Raw genomic sequence first — 21,176 nt, 5'->3', positions numbered from 1 at the left:
AAGGGTGGGGTGGGGTGGGAGGCAAGCTACCAAAAGAAAGGAGAGAAAAGAGGGTTGTTCTGGCAGAGTTAATCACTGAATATATCTGTAATACACTTGAAGACCACATTCGGTTCTTGCTTTTTTTCTTGATAGGGGAATTCTGCTGCTGCTTTCCAGCCTCATTTAAAACTTTAAAATTAATGATTACCTGAAAAGATAAAAATGGACTGATCCAAAGAAGGGTAATAGCTTAAATTTCAAGTCTTGCAAATGCATTCTCTTTTTACTTTTTCCTAAATTATCAGCATTTTGCACCCTTATAAGGGTATGACAAGAGAATCTCAAAAGTTAAATTATTACTGTTTCTTGAATATAAATTATTTAAATAGAAAAAAGTTTTTATTCTATTTCTAATGTAATGCTTTTTCTTCTTTTTCAATTACAGAAATCCAGAGACTTGTAAATATACACTTCTTTGTAATCACCACCTGCTCCAACTCAATCTTTCAATAAATATCTATTAGGCACCACTGCAGGTACTATTAATAGACTCTTTGCTTGAGGAGAAATATTCACATGCTAATTATATCATTTGCTTTGGGAAAGTGACATAAGACCAAAATAAAATTTTACTGATAAATACAAAAACAAATCAAAGGAATTTCTAAAATTTTTATTATAAAATTATAAAACTGATATTCATTCCACTACAGAATATTTTATCTTTACTAACATTTCATAACTGGTTTAACTAACACTGTCATTTGACTTTAGCAGGAAAGGCAACATATATTTTTAAATGCTTTATATGCTGAAGTATAAAGAATGGAGCCTACGCAGGAAACTACATACTTCAGAAGATTAGCTACAATGAAATAGTATAACATATATATATGTTTTATATATATATATAATATATATATGTATATATATTAGAACTTGCTGTAAAACTGGGGCTGCAAAAAACCCGTGATCATATCAGAAGTGGCCTGAATAAAGAACTCAGTTCCTTTCCCTCTCTGCCTCTCTAACTCCAAACACAAATAAAGCAAGCAATTTTTAAAGAGGCTAGTATTCTCAGATAAAAAGTTAATATTTAACTTTAAATTCTCCTCACTGGACCCTTGGATAATGTGATATTTGAGAACACTGTCACCACGTCATATCACAGCTAAAAATCTCTGGCCTCTTCCTGCAGTAGTTAGAAATCAGAAACTATTCACTAACTATGTAACATTTCCAAAGTAGTATTTTCTAATAATGAATTCCTTAAGACTGAAGGCCAGTAACTACCTTAGCATTAAAATAATGCACTCAAAAACATCGCCCAAACACTGTTTTCAAGTCAGAGATTACTACACTAATGTGAGAAGGAAAAAAGAATTCTTGAGACAAAAGGTATTTACCATTCCTATTATTCACATCTTCTGGTACTTGACTTGGTTCAATCTAGGATTTCGGACAGCAGAAGTCTGTATTTTGGAGTAGGCAGCAATATTTAACCTGTAAGACCTCCCAGGCCACCTCTTGCAACATAGTCCTCCTTTTCCATTTCTTTCCTTCCTCTAATTCTGAACCCCAGAAAAACTCAAGTTTTTGTTTTGCTTTGTTTGCTTTGTGATATTTAGAGATGAAGGCAAATAAGGTGAGAAAGAAGGGATCATTTGGGTTGAAGTGCTACTCTCTAAATTGGCAGTTGCTAGTATACAATTCTTAATAACTAAAAAAATTATTTCTACTTTCCAGCAATGGACAACAGGAATTTATAATAAAAAAAGTTATAGTTACAGAGTAGTTTTACACTTACTTCAAAATTTAATTATTCTGAGCTATACAAAAGTATGAAACTCAACATATGTCCCATTACTGAAAGGGATTAAATTATAACGCTTAACACCATACGCTGTAATATAATGCCCTCTATGGACTAAATTATAGCACTTCAGCATTAATTACTGAATTGAACCTAAGACATGAACAAAGACTGTATTCTAGAAAATGAACAAGCTACAAATAACCAAAAAATAATGAACATTCTAAGGTCTATAAACAATTTCATATAAGCTGCTAAAAATGAATAGTACAAACCATAAGAAACTGAAAGTGATACTATTCAATAAGAACTAAATAAATGTTGATTTCTTATATTATAATCCAAAATAGCTATTACAAAAGATCCAAAGCATTTTAAAATTTGGAATTAAATAATCATTAGGTTTTGAACAAATCTTTGAAAACTTTTAAGTTTTCGCTCAATACATGTTTGGGGGAATCTTCAAGGTCACTTCATAATGTTTATCATAGCATGATTCAAGCATTTGCTTGATTTAATATGTTGTGCCTGAATTCAAAATCCTCTTATATATAAAGTCATTTTCAAAGTCATTTCTTAGTGTGAAGCAAATATGCACAACTCACTAAACTCCTTTGCCCAACTGAATATGGTGGATTACAGAGCATTCCACAGATACCCTTTTCTGTCTCCAACACTAGATGGCACCAACACCCACAGTACAGTTGACTGTCCAACCCAAGACAGGCAATCTGGCAAAAACTACTCAATTTTCCAGCTCTTTCCCAGGATTGATTGGCAGTCAGGAACTAGATCCGAGTACTATGGGAAAAGGAAAATAACTCCAACACCAAATAACATGTGGAATAAAACGATCTCTGACCAGAATTCAAAATCAATTTCGAACAGATCGGAATTAAACATAAAGTGAAGTCATACAGTTGTGTCTGACTCTTTGCAACCCCATGGACTGTAGCCTACCAGGTTCCTCAGTCCATGGAATTTTCCAGGCAAGAGTACTGAAGTGGATTGCCATTTCCTTCTCCAGGGGATCTTCCCAACCCAGGGATCGAACCCGGGTCTCCCGCATTGCAGGCAGACACTTTACCGACTGAGCCACCAGGGAAGCCCAAACATAAAAACGAAGCTGTAAATTAGTAAATAAACTAAAGGTTATAAATATTCCCATGTGAAAACTGAAAATATCCACTAAAAAGTAAAATAAAATTCACAAAACTAAGGGAAAACTATAAAATGACAAAAATTTGCATCTTTGTACTGTATACAAAGAACTCTCAAAATCAGAAAGAGGTGATTCTAAATTTTAAATGGGCAAAGGGGATGAACAGGCACTTCATACAAGAAATACAAATAATCAATAAATATGTGGAACACGTTCACTTTCACTAATAATTAAAGATCAAAACAGCAAGATAGTTACTTTAACCTGTCAAACAACTACAGGTTTTTTTTTTTAAAAAAAGCCAGGTACACAATGTCTGGAAGGATACTTACGAAGCAAATCCTAGTAAATGACTCTAGGAAGGTACACTAGGCAGCTGGTTATGAAAGGGAGAAGACTTACCGTAATTACACTTATTGAACTTTGTATAATGTGTAAGTCATTAACTATCAATTTTTTATAAAAATATTAATAAATATTCATTGTTGGTAATCAACAGAGTAATGGGTTTTCTTATTATTAGAAGGGCAAAAATTAGTACAAGTCCTGACAAGGGATTAATCTCCAAAATATACAAACAGCTCACGCAGCTCAATATCAAAAAACCAAACATCCCAATCCAAAAATGGGGAGAATTAAACAGACATTTCTCCAAAGACGTAGAGATGGTCAACAAACACATGAAAAGATGTTCAACATCACTAATTATTAGAAAGATACAAAAACTACAATATCACCTCACACCAGTAAGAATGGCCATCATCAAAAACAAAAAATCTACGAACAATAAATGCTGGAGAGAGTGTCGAGAAAAGGGAACCCTCCTACAGTGTTAGTGGGAATGTAAATTGGTACAACCATTATGGAGAACAGTATGGTGGTTCCTTAAAAAACTAAAAATAGAACTACCATATGACCCAGCAATCCCACTACTGGGCATATACCCTCTGATGTATAGATCAGTCTTATGGACTCTGAGGGAGAGGGAGAGGGTGGGGAGATTTGGGAGAATGACATTGAAACATGTATAATATCATGTATGAAACGAGTCGCCAGTGCATATTCGATGCACAATACTGGATGCTTGGGGCTGGTGCACTGGGACGACCCAGAGGGAGGGTATGGGGAGGGAGGAGGGAGGAGGGTTCAGGATGGGGAACACAGGTATACCTGTGGCAGATTCATTTCGATATTTGGCAAAACTAACACAATATTGTAAAGTTTAAAAATAAAATAAAATTTAAAAAAAAAAGGATATATGCAGCACAATGTTCATTGCAGCACTACTTACAGCAGTCATACATGGAAGCAACCTAAATGACTGTCAACAGAGTGGATAAAGATGATATGGTACATATATACAATGGAATATTACTCAGCCACAAAAAAGAATGAAATAATGCCAGCTGCAGCAACGTGGATGGATCTAGAGATCATCATACTGACTGAAGTAAGCCAGAGAAAGACAAATATTATATACTGCTTATGTGCTTGCGTGCTAAGTCACTTTCAGTCGTGTCCAACTCTGTGAGATCCTATGGACTGTAGCCCGCCAGCCTCCTCTGTCCATGGGATTCTCTGGGCAAAAATACTGGAGTGGGTTACCATGCCCTCCCTCCAGGGGATCTTCCCAACCCAGGGACCAAACCCACGTCTCTTACATCTCCTGCACTAGCAGGCAGGTTCTTTTCCACTAGTGCCACACGTGAAGCCCCATATTGACTGTATGTGGAATCTTATTTAAAAAAAAAGGTACGAATGAACTTACTCACAAAACAGAAACAGAGTCAGACATGTAGAAAACAAACTTATGGTTACCAGGGGGAAGGGATAAATTGAGACTGGGATTGACATATACATACTACTACATATAAAATATATAATAAGGACCTATAGTATAGCACAGTGAGCTCTACTCAATACTCTAAAGACCTATATGGGAAAAGAATCTATAAAAGAGTGGGTATATGCATAACTGATTCACTTGGTTGTACACTTGAAGCTAACACAACATTGCAAATCAACTATACTTCAATAAAAAATTATTTTGCAAAAAGTTAGCCCAATATCTGAAACACAGCAGAAGCTCAAAAGGTATTATGTTTACTATACCTAATTTGCTATGCAACCTTGGGGAAGTTTCTTAACATTCCCGGACTTAGGTTTTTTCATCCATTAAGTGATTCCCTCTTTCAGATTATGATGAAGACTAAATGAGATGACTTATGTGAAAGTTCTTGGTACTTAAAAGATTTCCCATAAATCGAAGTCCCTCCTTTTCAGGTAAAATGCAAATAATTAGGCTTTTCTTGGCCGTTCAAAATACTTAGTTTAAAAACATCCCAAATAGGAAGAACACCTAAAAGTGAAAGCGAACTGAAACAAATCTAACTTTATTTCAAGTGAGTAGTATAACCAAAGGAAAAGGGAAAATAAAACCAACCCAAGTAACTGGGCAGGGCTGAGGCAGGTTATCAGGTGGATTTGAAAAATAATCCTCATTATTTTATTATAATGATATTATAAAACATTCTAAGACTATTTCAGATGCATTCAAGGATTAAACAAAGTGTGAGGAGTCATGTTCTCACTATAGAAAAGTGTTAAGTCACTCAGTCCTGTCTGGCTCTCTGCAACCCCAAGGACTGACTGTAGCTTGCCAAGCTTCTCTGTCCAGGGAATTCTCCAGGCAAGAATACTGGAGTGGGAAAGCCATTCCCCTTCTCCAGGGGATCTTCCCAACCCAGGGATCGAACCCGTGTTTCCTGCACTACAAGCAGATTCTCTACCATCTGAGGGAAAATGCAAATGTGATATGAGGGAAGCAAGAAACAGTACTCTAGGAATGTTTTGGATCTGAAGTATATATCAACTCATGACTTCATAAATACATGGATGTACTTATGTTTATTCATATGTGTGTATAAAAGTATTTCCTTCCTCTGTGCATTGAAAGGCTAAAATGCACAGATCCCACAGGAGCAAAGTACAACTCTTCGTACTTTGCATCCAGCTCTTGATCACTGAAAGGAATCAGGGACCCTTGGAGAAACTGCTGACTGTGTGGCTGGGACAAAGTGGGCAAAAGATGAGCCTACAACATTTCGTTATGTTAGAAAGTAGGAAGTGTTTCGCCCTTCACTCAAAAGGATAGCTGCATGTCACTGAGCCAACTCGAAGGGGAGCCCTTCAACTCTGGGGCAATTTATAACCAAAATAATTTAAGTATGGTAATGATTTGTAAACCATTAGGGGAAAAGAGAAATTCATGGATCCATACTGATAATTAATTAGTCAACTAATGGAAAAAGAGATTTCTTGCTAAGAGTAGAACACTGGTGTTGACTGACAAATGTGGAGGAAGTTTTGAAAATCATCTTTTGCAAATTTAGTGGTAAAGAATAAATCAATCAAGAGTCTTCAATAGATACTAAATCTAGGGAAAGAATTTTAATAAAGGGCAGGATATTTGCAGTGTCACCCGTCAGCTGTCACAAAGGATAATAATTATATAAGGAAATCAGGAACCACTTGACCGAATGGCCTCATCAATGAAGGACTGACGGATAGTAGGCACCTCCAGATTGACATCAAGAGAGAGGCACTACATCGTCTTCATTTTGGCCATGAATCATAACCTCAATCTAAACACTAACAAACAATACACAAATGCAAAAAAAAAAAAAAAAAAACAACAAGGAATTTTCTACTAAAAAGAGAGAAGGGAAAGGGCCTGTGTTCTTCAAAAATGTTAGTCATGAGAGAGAAAAACTGGATATGCTGCAAATTAAAGAAATCAAAGGCAACATAACAACTAAATATAAAACTTGGCTCTAGACTGGACCTTACAGTAGAGGACACTAGGTCAACTACCAACTGGAATATGAATGGTAGATTAGAAAAAAGCACTGTTATCAATGTAAATTTACAAAGTTAATAGCTATGCTGAGGTTATGTAAGAGAATATCCCTTTTTGAAGTATTTAGGGGTAACAGAATGTACAGAACTTATCTCATGGGCTCTGGAAAAAAGGGTGTATTTATGTATCCATTGTCTAGTTATTTATAAAAAGAGATCATAAATAATAAAGCAAATGGGGAAATATTAACAGGTAAATTTAGATGAAAAGTATAAGACATTCTTTGTACTTTTATTTTTGCAATTGTTTTTAAGTTTGAAATTACTCCCAAATGAAAGTTGTTTTCAAAAAGCAATTATCTTAAAAACTCAAGTGATACCATAGATTTTCTAAAAATTCAGCTTAATTACAGTCACAGGAAATTTAGCATATAATGTGTAATAAACCCTCTTTTAACACAGACTGGTTTTTCATTTTAGTTCTGAATAAACCTGATGTTTCTTTTCACAGAGTCCCTCATGGTCAGTTTGCAAATTCATCTGTCCCTAGCTTCGAGTGAGTAAGTTTCTACATACTGACCATAATACCCACACATTGCCCCCAAAATATCAAAACAGGATCTGGAAAATGTTTATCATGTTTATATAAATGAATAAGTCTATATGTTTACTCACATTTGCTAACTCTAACTTTTAAAGTAGCACCTCTTTGTGAAGCCATTCTTAATATCCCAAGGTAGAGAGCGCCTCTTTGTGCCCTTAGAATTGTTAATAATCTTCCAACCATTATACACTTATATCCCTGAACTGTCACTCTATGCCAAACTGAGACTTCCATTCATCATCTGAGAAAAACATTTCAATTGTCATCTGGTAGTGCTATCAGTTAACTATTCAGAAGTTTCACTATATGGGTCTAAATTTAGTAACATAAATTTAAGCAATTATTAAAATATTTTAACTTAGATATTTATACTTAAAATAAGTGGAAAGTGAAAAATTAAAATGCCAATGATAATCATAATATATCTTAAGCAAAAAATGAAAACCATCAAGGTACCAAAAGCATAAATCTTTAGCCACAAATCTTTTTTAAAATGAATGTGTATTTATTTATGTATACCTGTGGCAGATTCATTTTGATATATGGCAAAACCAATACAATATTGTAAAGCTAAATAAAATAAAATTTAAAAAAATAATTAAAAAATAATTAAAATAAATAAATTAATTAAATAAAATAAAGAACACATATGAAATGCTCAGCCTCTAAATAATGAAGTACAGTGAAGCAAAAAATAACATAATGAACGTTCATTAATTATGAACTGAGAGAAACCAGTATTTACATTTTACTATTGAGTATATACTTTGAGGGAATTCCCTGGTTGCCCAGTGGTTAGGACTCAGTGCTTTCACCACAGTGGGCCATGTTTAATCCCTGGTCAGGGAACTAAGATCCCACAGGTCATGCGGTATGGCCAAAAAAGTAAAAAGAATACAGCTTGACTGAACCAGATAAAGGGCATGAATATAAAAAGCAAAGAGAAGCTTTAAAAAATGGTCCCGACTCATAAGTAATCAAAAAAATTCAAATTAAAACGAAAAAATGTTTCCTTTATTTTTCAAAATGGCAAAAATCATTTAAAAAATAAAAAAGCTACCACTTGTTGAATGCCTATATATGCCAGGTAATTTCCAGGCCTTTTTAAAAAGAACACTTAATAAATTATTTTATTTTACAATAGTTTTGGATTAACAGAAAAATAACAAGAATATTACAGAGAGTTAGCATATACCCTGTACTCAGTTTCTTATTATATTACTATGGTACACTTGTCATATATAATGAGTCAATAGGGATACATTTTTATTAACTAAAGTCCATATTTTATTTGGGTTTTCTTAGTTTTCACATAATGTCCTCTTTCTGTCCTAGTATTCCATCCAGGCTGAAGTGAAGGTGAAGTCGCTCAATCGTGTCCAACTCTTTGCAACCCCATGGGCTGTAGCCTACCAGGCTTCTCTGTCCATGGGATTTTCCAGGCAATAGTACTGGAGTGGATTGCCATTTCCTTCTCCAGCGGATCTTCCCGACCCAGGGATCAAACCCGGGTCTCCCGCATTGTAGACAGATGCTTTACAGTCTGAGCCATCCATCCAGGCTATCACATTACATTTAATCATCATGTCTCCTTAGTTTCTCAGACTTTATTGTTCCTGATGACTTTGACAGTTTTGAGAAGTACTAGCCAGATTATTTTGTAGGATGTCCCTCAGTTTGGGCACAGACTATCAACATAGCTTATCACTGTGAATGTTAACCCTGGTCACCTGGCCGAGGTAGTACTTCAGGCTTCTCCACTATAAATGACTCTTTTTCTCCCTTTTCCATCCTGTATTCTTTGTCATACTAAGTGAAGTCAGACAGAGAAAGACAAATATTATATGATACCGCTTTTATGTTGAATCTAAAAAAAAGTGTATAAATAAACTTATTTACAAAACTGAAATAGTCACAGATGTAGAAAATAAACTTGTGGTTATGTGGGGGTGGGGGGGCGGTTAGGAAAGGGGAAGGATAAATTGGAAGATTGAGATTAACATTTACACACTACTATATATAAAATAGATAACTAATAAGGACCTAATGTATACCACAGGGAACTCTATTCAATATGCTATAATGGCCTATATGGGAAAAGAACCTAAAAAAGAGTGGGTATATGATATACAGAACAGATTCACTTTACTGTACAACCTGAAACTAATACAATAGTGTTTATCAACTATATCCCCATAAATATAAAAAACAAAAAACAAAGAAAAAAAATACGTTTTGATAAAATACCTTTTTATCAACGGAAAAGAAGACTAGCATTCATTTTTCTCCTAATTAATTTTATCTAAATATATCAACAAGGCATCAAAGTCTGCATCACATTTTGCTCATCTCCTTTGCTGATTAAAATCAGTCTTTTTTTTCCCCCAATTAAAATTGAATCCTGCCTATAAATGTCATTTTAAGAAAACAAGGAGAACAAATTGGAAATAATAAATTATCTGAGCAAGTTTTATTTATTATTTAATACTGATTAATGTTTTCACATTTAAAAGTATATTCAGTATTAAGACACAGAAATCTAAAAAAAAAACACCTAGATCACAAACAAGGATGCAGAAAATCATTAGCCCTCTGAGAACAGAGATGACCATTACAACTCCCTTCCTTCTGACAAATCCTCAATCCTTATCTTAACTAAGCCTCTCCAGAATCTGGTAATGTTGATCAATTCTTCTACCTGTAACCCTTCTGCGTAGTTGATGTCTGCGGCTTTAACTACTGCCTTGAGTCCACAGTAAATACATGCATACAGTTACGGTCTCTCTCAAGAGCTTCCTATGTATAGTATCTCTCATTCTTGGATCACATAGGTACCTTAATTACAACATTCTCAGAACTGAATTTTTATTGGTCATCTGGTGACGTGGATGAACCCAGAGTCTGACACACAGAGTGAAGCATGTCAGAAAGAGAAAAACATACATATGGTATCTAGAAAAATGGTACTGATGAACCTATTTGCAAGGCAGGAATAGAGTTGCAGTCAGAGAACAGACTTGCGGACACAGTATGGGAAGGAGAGGCTGGGACGAATTGAGAGAGTGGCACTGCCATATATACACGACCATGAGTAAAACAGGTAACTAATGGGAAGCTACTGTATAACATGAGGAGCTCAGCTCCATGCTCTGATGACCTAGAGGGGTGGGATAGGGGTGGGTGGCAGGGAGGTTCAAGAGGGAGGGAATATATTATACATATAGCTGATTCACAGCAGAAACTAACACAACACTGTAAAGTAATTATACTCCAATTAAAAAACATTTTAAAAAAGCATCTGCCTTGCACATGAATAATCTACAGGTAATATATACTACTATGTCTAATAAACACTAAGCACTCTTAAAAAAAAAACAACAAACAACTATTTTCTCCCATTAAACCCACTTTATTTTCTCATGTTTCCAACTCAGTTTCTCATACTGCCATCCAGGTATCTGCACATAAAAGGAACCCGGTTTCCCCAGAGTAAGCTTTAACTCCTCCCCTTATCTTCATGTCCGATTCCAATCAAACACTATTACGTCTCTGTGCCCATCCCATTGCCTTAATGTTCATGATCTCCCCTTTTTTTGATTATAGCAACAAACTGTAAACTGGTCTATCTCCAATGCCTAAGTATACTCAGTAAATTCATAGTAATCACTACATATTTTTATAGAAAACACATCTAAATTAGGATGCTAAATAAAAACAAATGCACAAGTTACTTTACACAAATCAGGTATGTGGGAAATGTGGAGTCAAAAGAAAAAAATGAGAATTAGTACTTTCCAGGAGAATTAATAGCATACCTCAATGTATACTTCACAAAACATGTAATACTCAATATGCTTAACTTTACACCTATTACTGGAATTACTGCATTATATTGAAATAGTAGAGATAAATAACAGAAATGTTCTTTCCTTAAGATTTTAAAATGAAGATATTTCTGGGAAAACAAAAGTAAACATATCTGAAAATACTTCGTTTTTAATACCTCTTGCTCTTTACACTATTAGGAAACACTAAAGCAAAAGAGAAGAAAGAAACAGATGTTGAAGTCAATTCTAATAAAATTTTGTTCCAGTTCTGTGGCACAATACAAAAATTACCAACAAATAATTATTGGCAAGTTAAGAGCAAGAGTGAGTGATGAGTGCAAGAGGGGTAAAAAAAGCACTAAAACCTTTAACTGAGCCAGTAAAAAGAATTCTTACCGATGTGATATATTTAGACCCTATAAACATAACATGCTACAGAAAAGGTAGTAGAATGTTCCATAAGTCATAAGGTGGCAAGAAAGCACAAAATAATGTATGAATTGATTACCTGAAGTTTTACTCAGCTCTGCTGAAAATATAGCAGATGGAGATCTTCGCTCTTTTTCTGTATCAGAAGGAAGTTTTCTCTCGGCTTCTTTGACAAGAACTTTGGGTTTTTCTATGCTGCCTATCTCTGCTTGAGCATCCAAAGCAGAAACATCTGGAGGCAGTACGGGCACCTTTGAAACATCACCCCTATCTTTGGAGAACTCATCTGGGATATGAACTTCCTCTTTAGGTTGTATACTCTTGAAAGAAAGGTCATGGGGCAATCCTGCACAAGCCAATGACCCAGCTCCATCCTGGATGTCAGCAATTTCACTTTTGTGGGCTACTTCTAGGTCAGTGTATTCCCTGGCTAATGTAGGAGAAGAATCTGCTTTAGAACTGACAAAGGTCGGGAACTCATCTATAATCTCAATCGGAGATGAATCTGAAAATGTTTCACTTTCTCTTAGGTTTGCTTCCTGAGCAATGAATAAGCCATCACTTGAATAAACTGCAGTATTGAGCTCCTCCATCTGCAAAGGGATTTTCTCCTTTTGGGTCAATGCTGAAACTTCATCAGGTGCTAAGGTATCTTTTGTGATGCCTAAACTGGGCTGAAAAGACTCCAAATACGGTTTTCCTCCCTCAGGTGATGGTGAAGCACTGAGTTTTCCCTTATTGTCATGTCCTGTCATTGACTCAGATGAAATTTCAGTGAGGTTTTCTTTCACAAGTATTACAGCTTCATCTTGTTTTTGTGGAACTTCGGGTATTGAATCATCACTAAATAAGTCAACTGGTTCAGAATCGGGGGAGGAATCTTCAACTAGCTCAGAATGCTCGGGCACTGGCTGTGCAACTTCTGCTATTTCTGAATAACTAGAGAAATCTGGAGTCGGTTCAGTAGAGATCTTTGTTTCTTTAATTAAATCACATGCAATAGATATATAAGGAGCTTCTGTTTCCTGAACAGCTACACTAATACCTTCAGGCTCTGTGATTTCTTCATTCATTCCTGATTCTTTTTTTAGTGATACATTCATGGCCTCCTCATATGGTGGGGGATTTTCAGGCTCAAACTTTATGCTTTCATAATTAACTGAAGGAGGAGTTTCTAATGGTGATGAACTGAGCTGCACTGCAGAAGCACCAGCACTAGGAACTACAGAATTTAATGGTGCTTCCATGACAATGTCAGGCAAAACCGGTGACGGAGTAGCTTCAGATTCTTCAAAAGATGGGCAAAGCTGTGTTACAGGGTAAAGTGACTCCTGCACAGCTTCTGAAGTTTGAACCAGGTCCATTTTTGTTTCAAAGGCAATTTTTGTACCAGTAGCTTCATTCAATTCACTTTCACATGCTTCCTGAACCAAATCTGGGGTTAGACCTTCAGGCATGTTTGCCACTACTTCCTCGGTCACCTTTGACACATGATCTGTTGTAACGTAATCTGTCTTAGACTCCTGTGCTGCCATAAGGAAAGGGTTTGATGTTTTGACACTTGCATTCTTCTCTGTTACAATTTGTGCCTTTTTTTCTTCTATCTTTTTTTCATCTGTCTTATTTTCCGAAGTATGATCTTCCAACAAGGGAAAAATGTTTGTTGAAACATTCTCAGTTGTTGGGTTAAAGGGAGCACACGTGATGTACGCTCCGGAACCACCTCTTACAGCTTCTGGTGTACTGGGAAATGAAGCGTCATCATTACTGCTTTCACTATCTTTTTCACGATTTGTTTGTTCAAGGCTATCTGAAAAACGTTTCTTATCCACTTTACCTTCCAATTCGCTCTCTATATTACCTCCAGCAACCAAAACATCACTATCTTGCTTGTAAGTATCTTTCACTTCCCATACTCGCTCAAATGGTTTGAAGTCTGCATATTCCTCCCTCATAGAAGCTTCTGCTGCAATTCCCTTTTCATTAAAACTGTCCTTTGTTTTTTCTGGAGACAGAACTCTATCCTCTTCTTTAACTGATTTCGTAAGGACTGTAGATAACTCCTGCTGAGTATGAAGGATGTTAAGACTAACTAAGTCCTCTTCTTTATCTTTACTCCTCACAACTATTTCGTCCCTAGGATTCGCTACTGTTATGGCAGGTTCTGCCTTTTGAGAACCACTGAATGATGATTCCATTTCTGAATATTCCAATTCTGAAAACTCTGTTAAATTTCTCTCTACAAATGGATTTTTTGCCTTCTCTGAGAATGCTTTAGAAGCTTCATTTGAAGTTGCTGGAAGTGTTCCTTCAGTGGGTAGTACTGCTGGTAAATCACCAAGGTATTCACGTTCTTTAAAAGAAGCAGCTGAGAGAGGAGATAAAGAAGGAAGAGAAGCAGCAGTTTCAGGCAGGACAGATGGAAAATCCTCTTGACCAGCAGAAACAGTGTTACCTGGCTGCTCCTTCAAATCCATAACTTTTTCTGTGACCGTGGACAGAAAGGAAAGTTAGAGAATGCCAGTGCTCTGATGCTAATGCTCAGAGTTAATGCAAGTTTTATGACAGATTCAAAAAACAGTGTTAGTAAAGACTTACTGTTAACTAAAATGCTAATAACATTTAGTTTATAAATAATTATCAAGTCAACTGAATCATTATTGAAGAAATTAAAGCTATGGTCAAAAAACATGTGCACAGCTACAGAGGCCATGCAAAGACATCAAATCTTTGAGAAAAACCTCAAGTAAAATTGAGAAAAACTACTATTAACTAGTATTAGAGGAAGAAATGAGAATTTGAGAAGAGAGTTTGACCGACAGTACAGAAAAGAAGGGGCAATGGATAATTAAATGCCATAGACTGGCATTCTGTTCTGTGAAAGCCTGTCAGCTATAAGAAAATAAACTATATTTGGAGGAAATGATTAGTCAATAAGTAAACATAAATCAAGGGTCCAAGAATTCTTTACACATTTCCAATTATGAATCAGGATTCTGCCCATTTCTCTCTTGGATATAGCATATAAAATGCAAATTTCAACTTGGTCAGTAGACAAACATTCTTGGAATCATGCTAATTTTTAGTAAATTCAAACTACTAAGCACAGTTAACAAAACTAAAAAGTTAAAGTTAGAATACACAGAAGATAAAAGGCTAGCAGAAAGAACTTGCCTGCAGAGGAGTGTATCACAGGCTCAGATGCAGCAGGAAGAGCAAAAAGTGTCTCATCTGAAAAACAAATAGAATATAACCTCAGCAGAAATAAAGACAGAGCTGGAAGGAGACTAAAGAGGAGCAAGCAAGGGGTTCAGTTTGTAATGAGTTAACACAAAACTTTATCTACAGAGAAAAAGTCAAGATGGAAAGGAAAAAGTAGTACCATTAGTAGTTCCATTAATCCAGATTAAATTATAATTTACAAAATTGACTAAATGATACCCATAGAACCTATCATTTCTCAAGAGGCAATAACATGTTTATGTTAAAGAAACTTCATGAATCATCATGGCTTTAATACACTAATCTTTTCTTTTTTATTGGTCTATGTTCAATTTTGGAGAAGGTAATGGCACCCCACTCCAGTACTCTTGCCTGGAAAATCCCATGGATGGAGGAGCCTGGTAGGCTGCAGTCCATGGGGTTGCTAAGAGTCTGACACAACTGAGCGACTTCACTTTCACTTTTCACTTACATGCACTGGAGAAGGAAATGGCAACCCACTCCAGTGTTCTTGCCTGGAGAATCCCAGGGAAGGGGGAGCCTGGTGGGCTGCCATCTATGGGGTCACACAGAGTCGGACAAGACTGAAGTGACTTAGCAGCAGCAGCATGTTCATTTTAGAAGAATACTTTCAGAAAATCATGCATATTCTCTATTTGTTATTCTAAGTGCTTTACATGATGCAAGAACTCATTTTACTCCTTATAATTCTGTTACAGTGTTGTTAATATCCCATTTAACAGATTAAAAAACTGAGAGACAGACAAATTAAGAAACTCACTCAGTACATAAGTAACAAAGACTCCGGGGATACATCAGTAGCAAGACTCCAGAGCTCCCTTTCTTAACCAATGTATGTCGTATGTTTTAAACTGTGTTTCCCCCCAAATTCATTATGTTGAAGTCCTAAGGTCCAGTGAGTCATGTTTGAAAACAGGGCCTTTCAGAGGTAAAGAGGAATACATGAGGTCATGAGGGTCGGGCCATGGTCACATAAAGAGGTCATGTGAGCACACAGTGAGAAGGCAGCAACCTATACACCAAGAAAACAGGCCTTTAATGAAACCTAACTTGCCCATGCTTTGGTCTTAAGACCTTCCAGTCTTCAGAACTGTAAGAATTAAAGTTCCCTTGTTTAAGTTACCTAGTCTATGGTGTTTTGTTATGGCAGCCCATAGACTAATACACTACATATTGGTATATTAACCTTGTACAATGTCATTTTATACCTGCTGGCGGGCAATCGTATGCAAAAGATCTTTGGTTTACACTAGAGGAAGGCCCCTAACAAAAGACAACTTGAAATAGTTTGAGAGATGACAGGAGGTATTTCTTTCACGTAGAGGAAATAATAAATTTGGACACTTCTACTGGTAAGGACTAGCTAGACAAGCCTGATCAACACGAAAAAAGAGCAATCAGAGATGTGGCTATCATGAACAAAGTCTTTTCTTCCAAGGGTATTCTTCTCAAAGAATTCAAAATGTCACATAAAATTTAAAAACAAATTCACCCTAGGTATGATACCTAAAGGATTCTCAGGGCTTCCCTAGTGATTCAGTGGTAAAGAATCTGGTTGCCAATGCAGGCGACACAGATGGGTTCAATCCCTGATCTGAGACAATCCCACATGCCGCAGAGCAACTAAGCCTCTGTGCCACAACGATTGGTCCTGCACTTTAGAGCCTGAGAGCTACAACCACTGAACCTGCACACTGCAACTAGTGAAGCCCACACGCCTTTGAGCCTGTGCTCCACAAGGGAAGCCAGCAGAGAAACCGGTATGCTGCAACTACAGAGCAGCCCCCACTCACCAAAACTACAGAAAACCTCACACAGCAACAATGACCCAGCACAGCCAAAGTAAATAAATAAATTATTTTAGAAAGAAATAAATGCTTCTTAGATTGGTGGTGAGGTGAAATCCATGACAAGCATTTAGAAGTCTCCTATAACCCAGAACCACAGGCTGGATAGGCCACTCACCCAAACCATTGAGACTCTTTGCCTTATGAGATTTTGTAAAATGTACACATATGCGTGGGCTTCCCCGGTGGCTCAACGGTAAAGGATCTCCTTGCAATGCAGGAGGCGCAGTTTGGTCCCTGGGTTGGGAGGATCCCCTGGAGGAGGGCATGGCAACCCACTTCAGTATTCTTGCCTGGAGAATCCCATGGATAGAGAGCCTGGTGGGCTACAGTCCCTAAGGTCGTAAAGAGTCAGACACGACTGAAGCGACCTAGCACACACACACGCACACATATGCATACACATTTTATTTTTTAACTAATACTTAGCATTTATTTCATGCTTACTGCCAGGCCAAGGACTTTTCATACTTACTTAATCTACACATCAACCCAATGAGAAATATGAGAATTTTTACAGATGACAATCTAGTAGCTTGCTCTAAATTACACAATAGCCTAGATTTAAAATCCATGCTCCTGCTTCAGTGTACACACTTTTAAAAGATGACTTCTGTAATCTTAAATTGTTTCTCATTTGTAAAATCACAATTTGAAAATTCCTTTCAGCTAAGATAATGAATTAAAATGTTGTACAAAACTGAGATTTGGGGGTCAAAGGAAAAAAACAAATAATTACACAGCTGCTCCATCTAAATAAAAGGTAGCAAATTCCTAACAAAATGGTTTTTTTCTTCTAGACAATATAGTTAAAAACCAACTAATTCAGAGACAGTCTATTTGGAAAGTGAACTAGAAACCTGTTACGTTAAAATTATAGGGAAAGGAAAATATATCTACAATTGTGCCAAAAATTTAAAGTATTTTTTTTTTCAAAATATATCCTTACTGCTATCCAGAATCACTCTTACAGTAAAAATTATATTTCTGGCACTTGGTCAAGTAAGAAAGTTTACAAACTGGTAGTTGAAATATTCACTAAAAAAATTTTTTTTCAATCCCCATTTGTGAAATGAGATTCAATCCAAAATTAGTCACAAAACAAGTATTCCATTTCTAAAAGTGCTTAGGGAAAAAAATCCAGAAGAGATCACTAACATTTGGCCCTGAAGAAGAGAGCTGCTCAGACTCTCACTAAGGCCCACTATGAATCATGGGATCAAACTGCCTGGGTCCAAATGCCAGATCCGTCACTTATAAATGTACAACCCTGAGAAAGGTATTACTGAGCCTTTCTGGGCTTCATTTCCTCATATGAAATAAGAAAAGTAATAGTAACTACCTCAAAAAGTTGTGAGAGAAAGAAGGGGAAAAAAGAAACAACTTGCTCTAAGTCACACTGCTAGGATACCAGAGAGCCGGGATTTGAAAAAGGTCCCTCAAGCTCAAGTGCTTTATCGTCTGAGGGATGTATTTATGCACAAATGCAACTGTTATAAATTACATATTCCTAGTTGATCAGCCCCATAAGTTTGAGCTCCTGAAACAAGAAAAATTGTCTCCCAGCAAATACCTTGTAATTATCCAGAATATTTGACTGTTTGCTTCTACTTCACAATGTAACATCTACACTATGTAAAATATTCTATAGATTCAATGTAATCTCTATCAAACTACCAATAGCATTTTTCACAGAAGAACAAAAACATTTCACGGTTTGCATGGAAACACCAAAGACTCCGAAAAGCCAAAGCAATCTTGAGAAAGGAAAACACAGCTGGAGAAATAAACCTTCCTGACTTCAAACTATATTACAAAGCTACAGTCATCAAGACTGTATGTTGTTGACACAAAAACAGAAATACAGCCCAATGGAACAAGATAGAAAGTGGACAGAAAAACCCACATACCTATGGGTACCTTATCTCTGACAAAAGAGGCACGAATATAAAATGGAGAAAAGATAGCTTCTTTAATACGTGGTGCTGGGAAAACTGTACAACGACCTATAAAAGAATAAAACTAGAATAATTCCTAATACCATACACAAAAAAAACACTCAAAATGGATTAAAGACTTAAATGTTAGGCCAGAAACTATAAAGCTCTTAAGAGGAAAACATAGGCAATATATCCCCTGACATAAATCACAGCAAGATCCTCTAAAACCCACCTCCTATAGTAATGGAAATAAAAACAAAAATAAATAAGTTGGGACCTAATTAAACTTAAATGCTTCTGCACAGCAAAGGAAACAATAAACAAGATTAAAAGACAACTCTCAAGATGGGAGAAAATAAGTGCAAATGAAGCAACTGACAAAGGATTAATCTCCAAAATATAAAGACACAAATCCAAAATTAAAAAAGCACAATATAAAAGCTCAATATAAAATCACAATATAAAAGCTCAATATCAGAAAAACAAAAACAGCCCAATCAAAAAATGGGCAGAAGACCTAAACAGACATTTCTCCATAGAAGATATACAGATGGCCAATAAACACATGAAAAGATGCTTAACATCACTCATTATTGGAGAAATGCATATCAAAACTATAATTAGGTATCACCTCACATCACTCAGAATGCCCATCATCAAAAAAAATCTACAAACAATAAATGCTGGAGGGGATGTGGAGAAAAGAGAACCCTCTTGCACTGTTGGTGGGAATGTAAAATGATACAGCCAATATGGCAAACAGTAGGGACATCCTTTAAAAAACTAGGAATAAATCTATCATATGACCCAACAATCCCACTCTTGAGCATATACTCTGAGAAAACCACAATTCTGAAAGACACACGTACCCTATGTTCATGGCAGCACTATCTACAATAGCCAGGACATGGAAGCAACCTAGATGTCCATCAACAAACGGATAAAGCAGATGCAGTATGTGTGCACAATAGAATATTACTCAGCCATTAAAAAGAACGAATTTGAGTTACTTTTAGTGAGCTGGATGAAGCTACAGCCTATTATATAGAGGGAAGTAAGTCAGAAAGAGAGTAACAAATACCATATATTAACACATATATGCATTGGAGAAGGAAATGGCAGCCCACTCCAGTATTCTTGCCTGGAGAATCCCATGGATGGAGGAGCCTGGTGGGCTACAGCCCATGGGGTCACAAAGAGTTAGACACGACTGAGCGACTTCACTCACTCACTCACCCACCCATTTGCATGGAGGCTCCATTCAGCCAGGTTTAAGTCAGTGTTCTACCATAGCAACTACTTTTTAAAGTTAAATCCATAGATAGGCTAAAACCAAGTACATAGCACTAAACTGTAAAACGGGAAATATTTAAAGACAAGAAATATCAACTGTTTCAGAATTAGTCCAGGAAAATATGACTGCATTACTTTAGATGAACAAAGGCAAATATAGAGGTGACCAGGAGGAGTTTGGTTAGAAAGTAACTGAAATAGTAACAAATTGACCTCAGGGGTAATAGATAATTTTTAAAGAACAGTTATTTGTTGACACAATGCTTTGAGTTGAAAAATCTTATGATACACATTAGGTACATTAAAAAAGGAGAGGAGAGATAAGCAAATATGTTCACACCAGCTACAATACTATTTAAGTTGTCTGCTTTTATTATGTGTTATTATATCATGAAATGAACCCATCAACACAACAAAAAGATCACTTACTGAATGGGAAAAGATATTTACAAATGATATATTCCATGATACATTTAAAAAACTAAGATCATGGCATCTGGACCCATTACATCATGGCAAATAGATGGGAAAACAATGGAAACAGTAAGATATTTTAATTGGGGGGGCTCCAAATCACTGCAAATGGTGACTGCAGCCATGAACTTAAAAGATGCTTGCTCCTTGGAAGAAAAGCTATGACCAACCTAGACAGCATATTAAAAAGAAGTGACCTTACTTTGCCAACAAAGGTCCATCTAGTCAAAGCTATGGTTTTTCCTGTAGTCATGTATGGGTGTGAGAATTGGACTATAAAGAAAGCTGTGTACCCCAATGTTCATCACAGCACTGTTTATAATAGCCAAGACATGGAAGCAACCTAGATGTCCATCAGCAGATGAATGGATAAGAAAGCTGTGGTACATATACACAATGGAGTATTACTCAGCCATTAAAAAGAATACATTTGAATCAGTTCTAATGAGGTGGATGAAACTGGAGCCTATTATACAGAGTGAAGTAAGCCAGAAGGAAAAACATAAATACCGTATACTAACGCATGTATATGGAATTTAGAAAGATGGTAACAATAACCCGGTGTACGAGACAGCAAAAGAGACACTGATGTATAGAACAGTGTTTTGGACTCTGTGGGAGAGGGAGAGGGTGGGAAGATTTGGGAGAATGGCAATGAAACATGTAAAATATCATGTAGGAAACGAGTTGCCAGTCCAGGCTCG

The 21,176-nt window shown here is 36.3% G+C and overlaps 1 protein-coding gene across 1 annotated transcript in view; it reads right to left on the bottom strand.

The window, feature by feature from the left end:
• Positions 1-21,176, bottom strand: part of RTN4 (reticulon 4) — a 75,982-nt gene that overhangs the window by 37,155 nt on the left and 17,651 nt on the right. The window contains exons 3-4 of the mRNA XM_010841696.1: positions 14,850-14,906; positions 11,755-14,160 (exon numbers count right to left, since the gene is read on the bottom strand). Of these exons, the coding sequence (XP_010839998.1) occupies positions 11,755-14,160; positions 14,850-14,906 (2,463 nt within the window). The remainder of the gene's footprint in view (positions 1-11,754; positions 14,161-14,849; positions 14,907-21,176) is intronic.

Source organism: Bison bison, unplaced genomic scaffold (assembly GCF_000754665.1).
Source record: "Bison bison bison isolate TAMUID 2011002044 unplaced genomic scaffold, Bison_UMD1.0 scf7180017864166, whole genome shotgun sequence".
Classification (NCBI taxonomy): domain Eukaryota; kingdom Metazoa; phylum Chordata; class Mammalia; order Artiodactyla; family Bovidae; genus Bison; species Bison bison.
The sequence above is the reverse complement of the archived record's forward strand: the minus strand, read 5'-3'. Positions and strand labels throughout refer to the sequence as shown.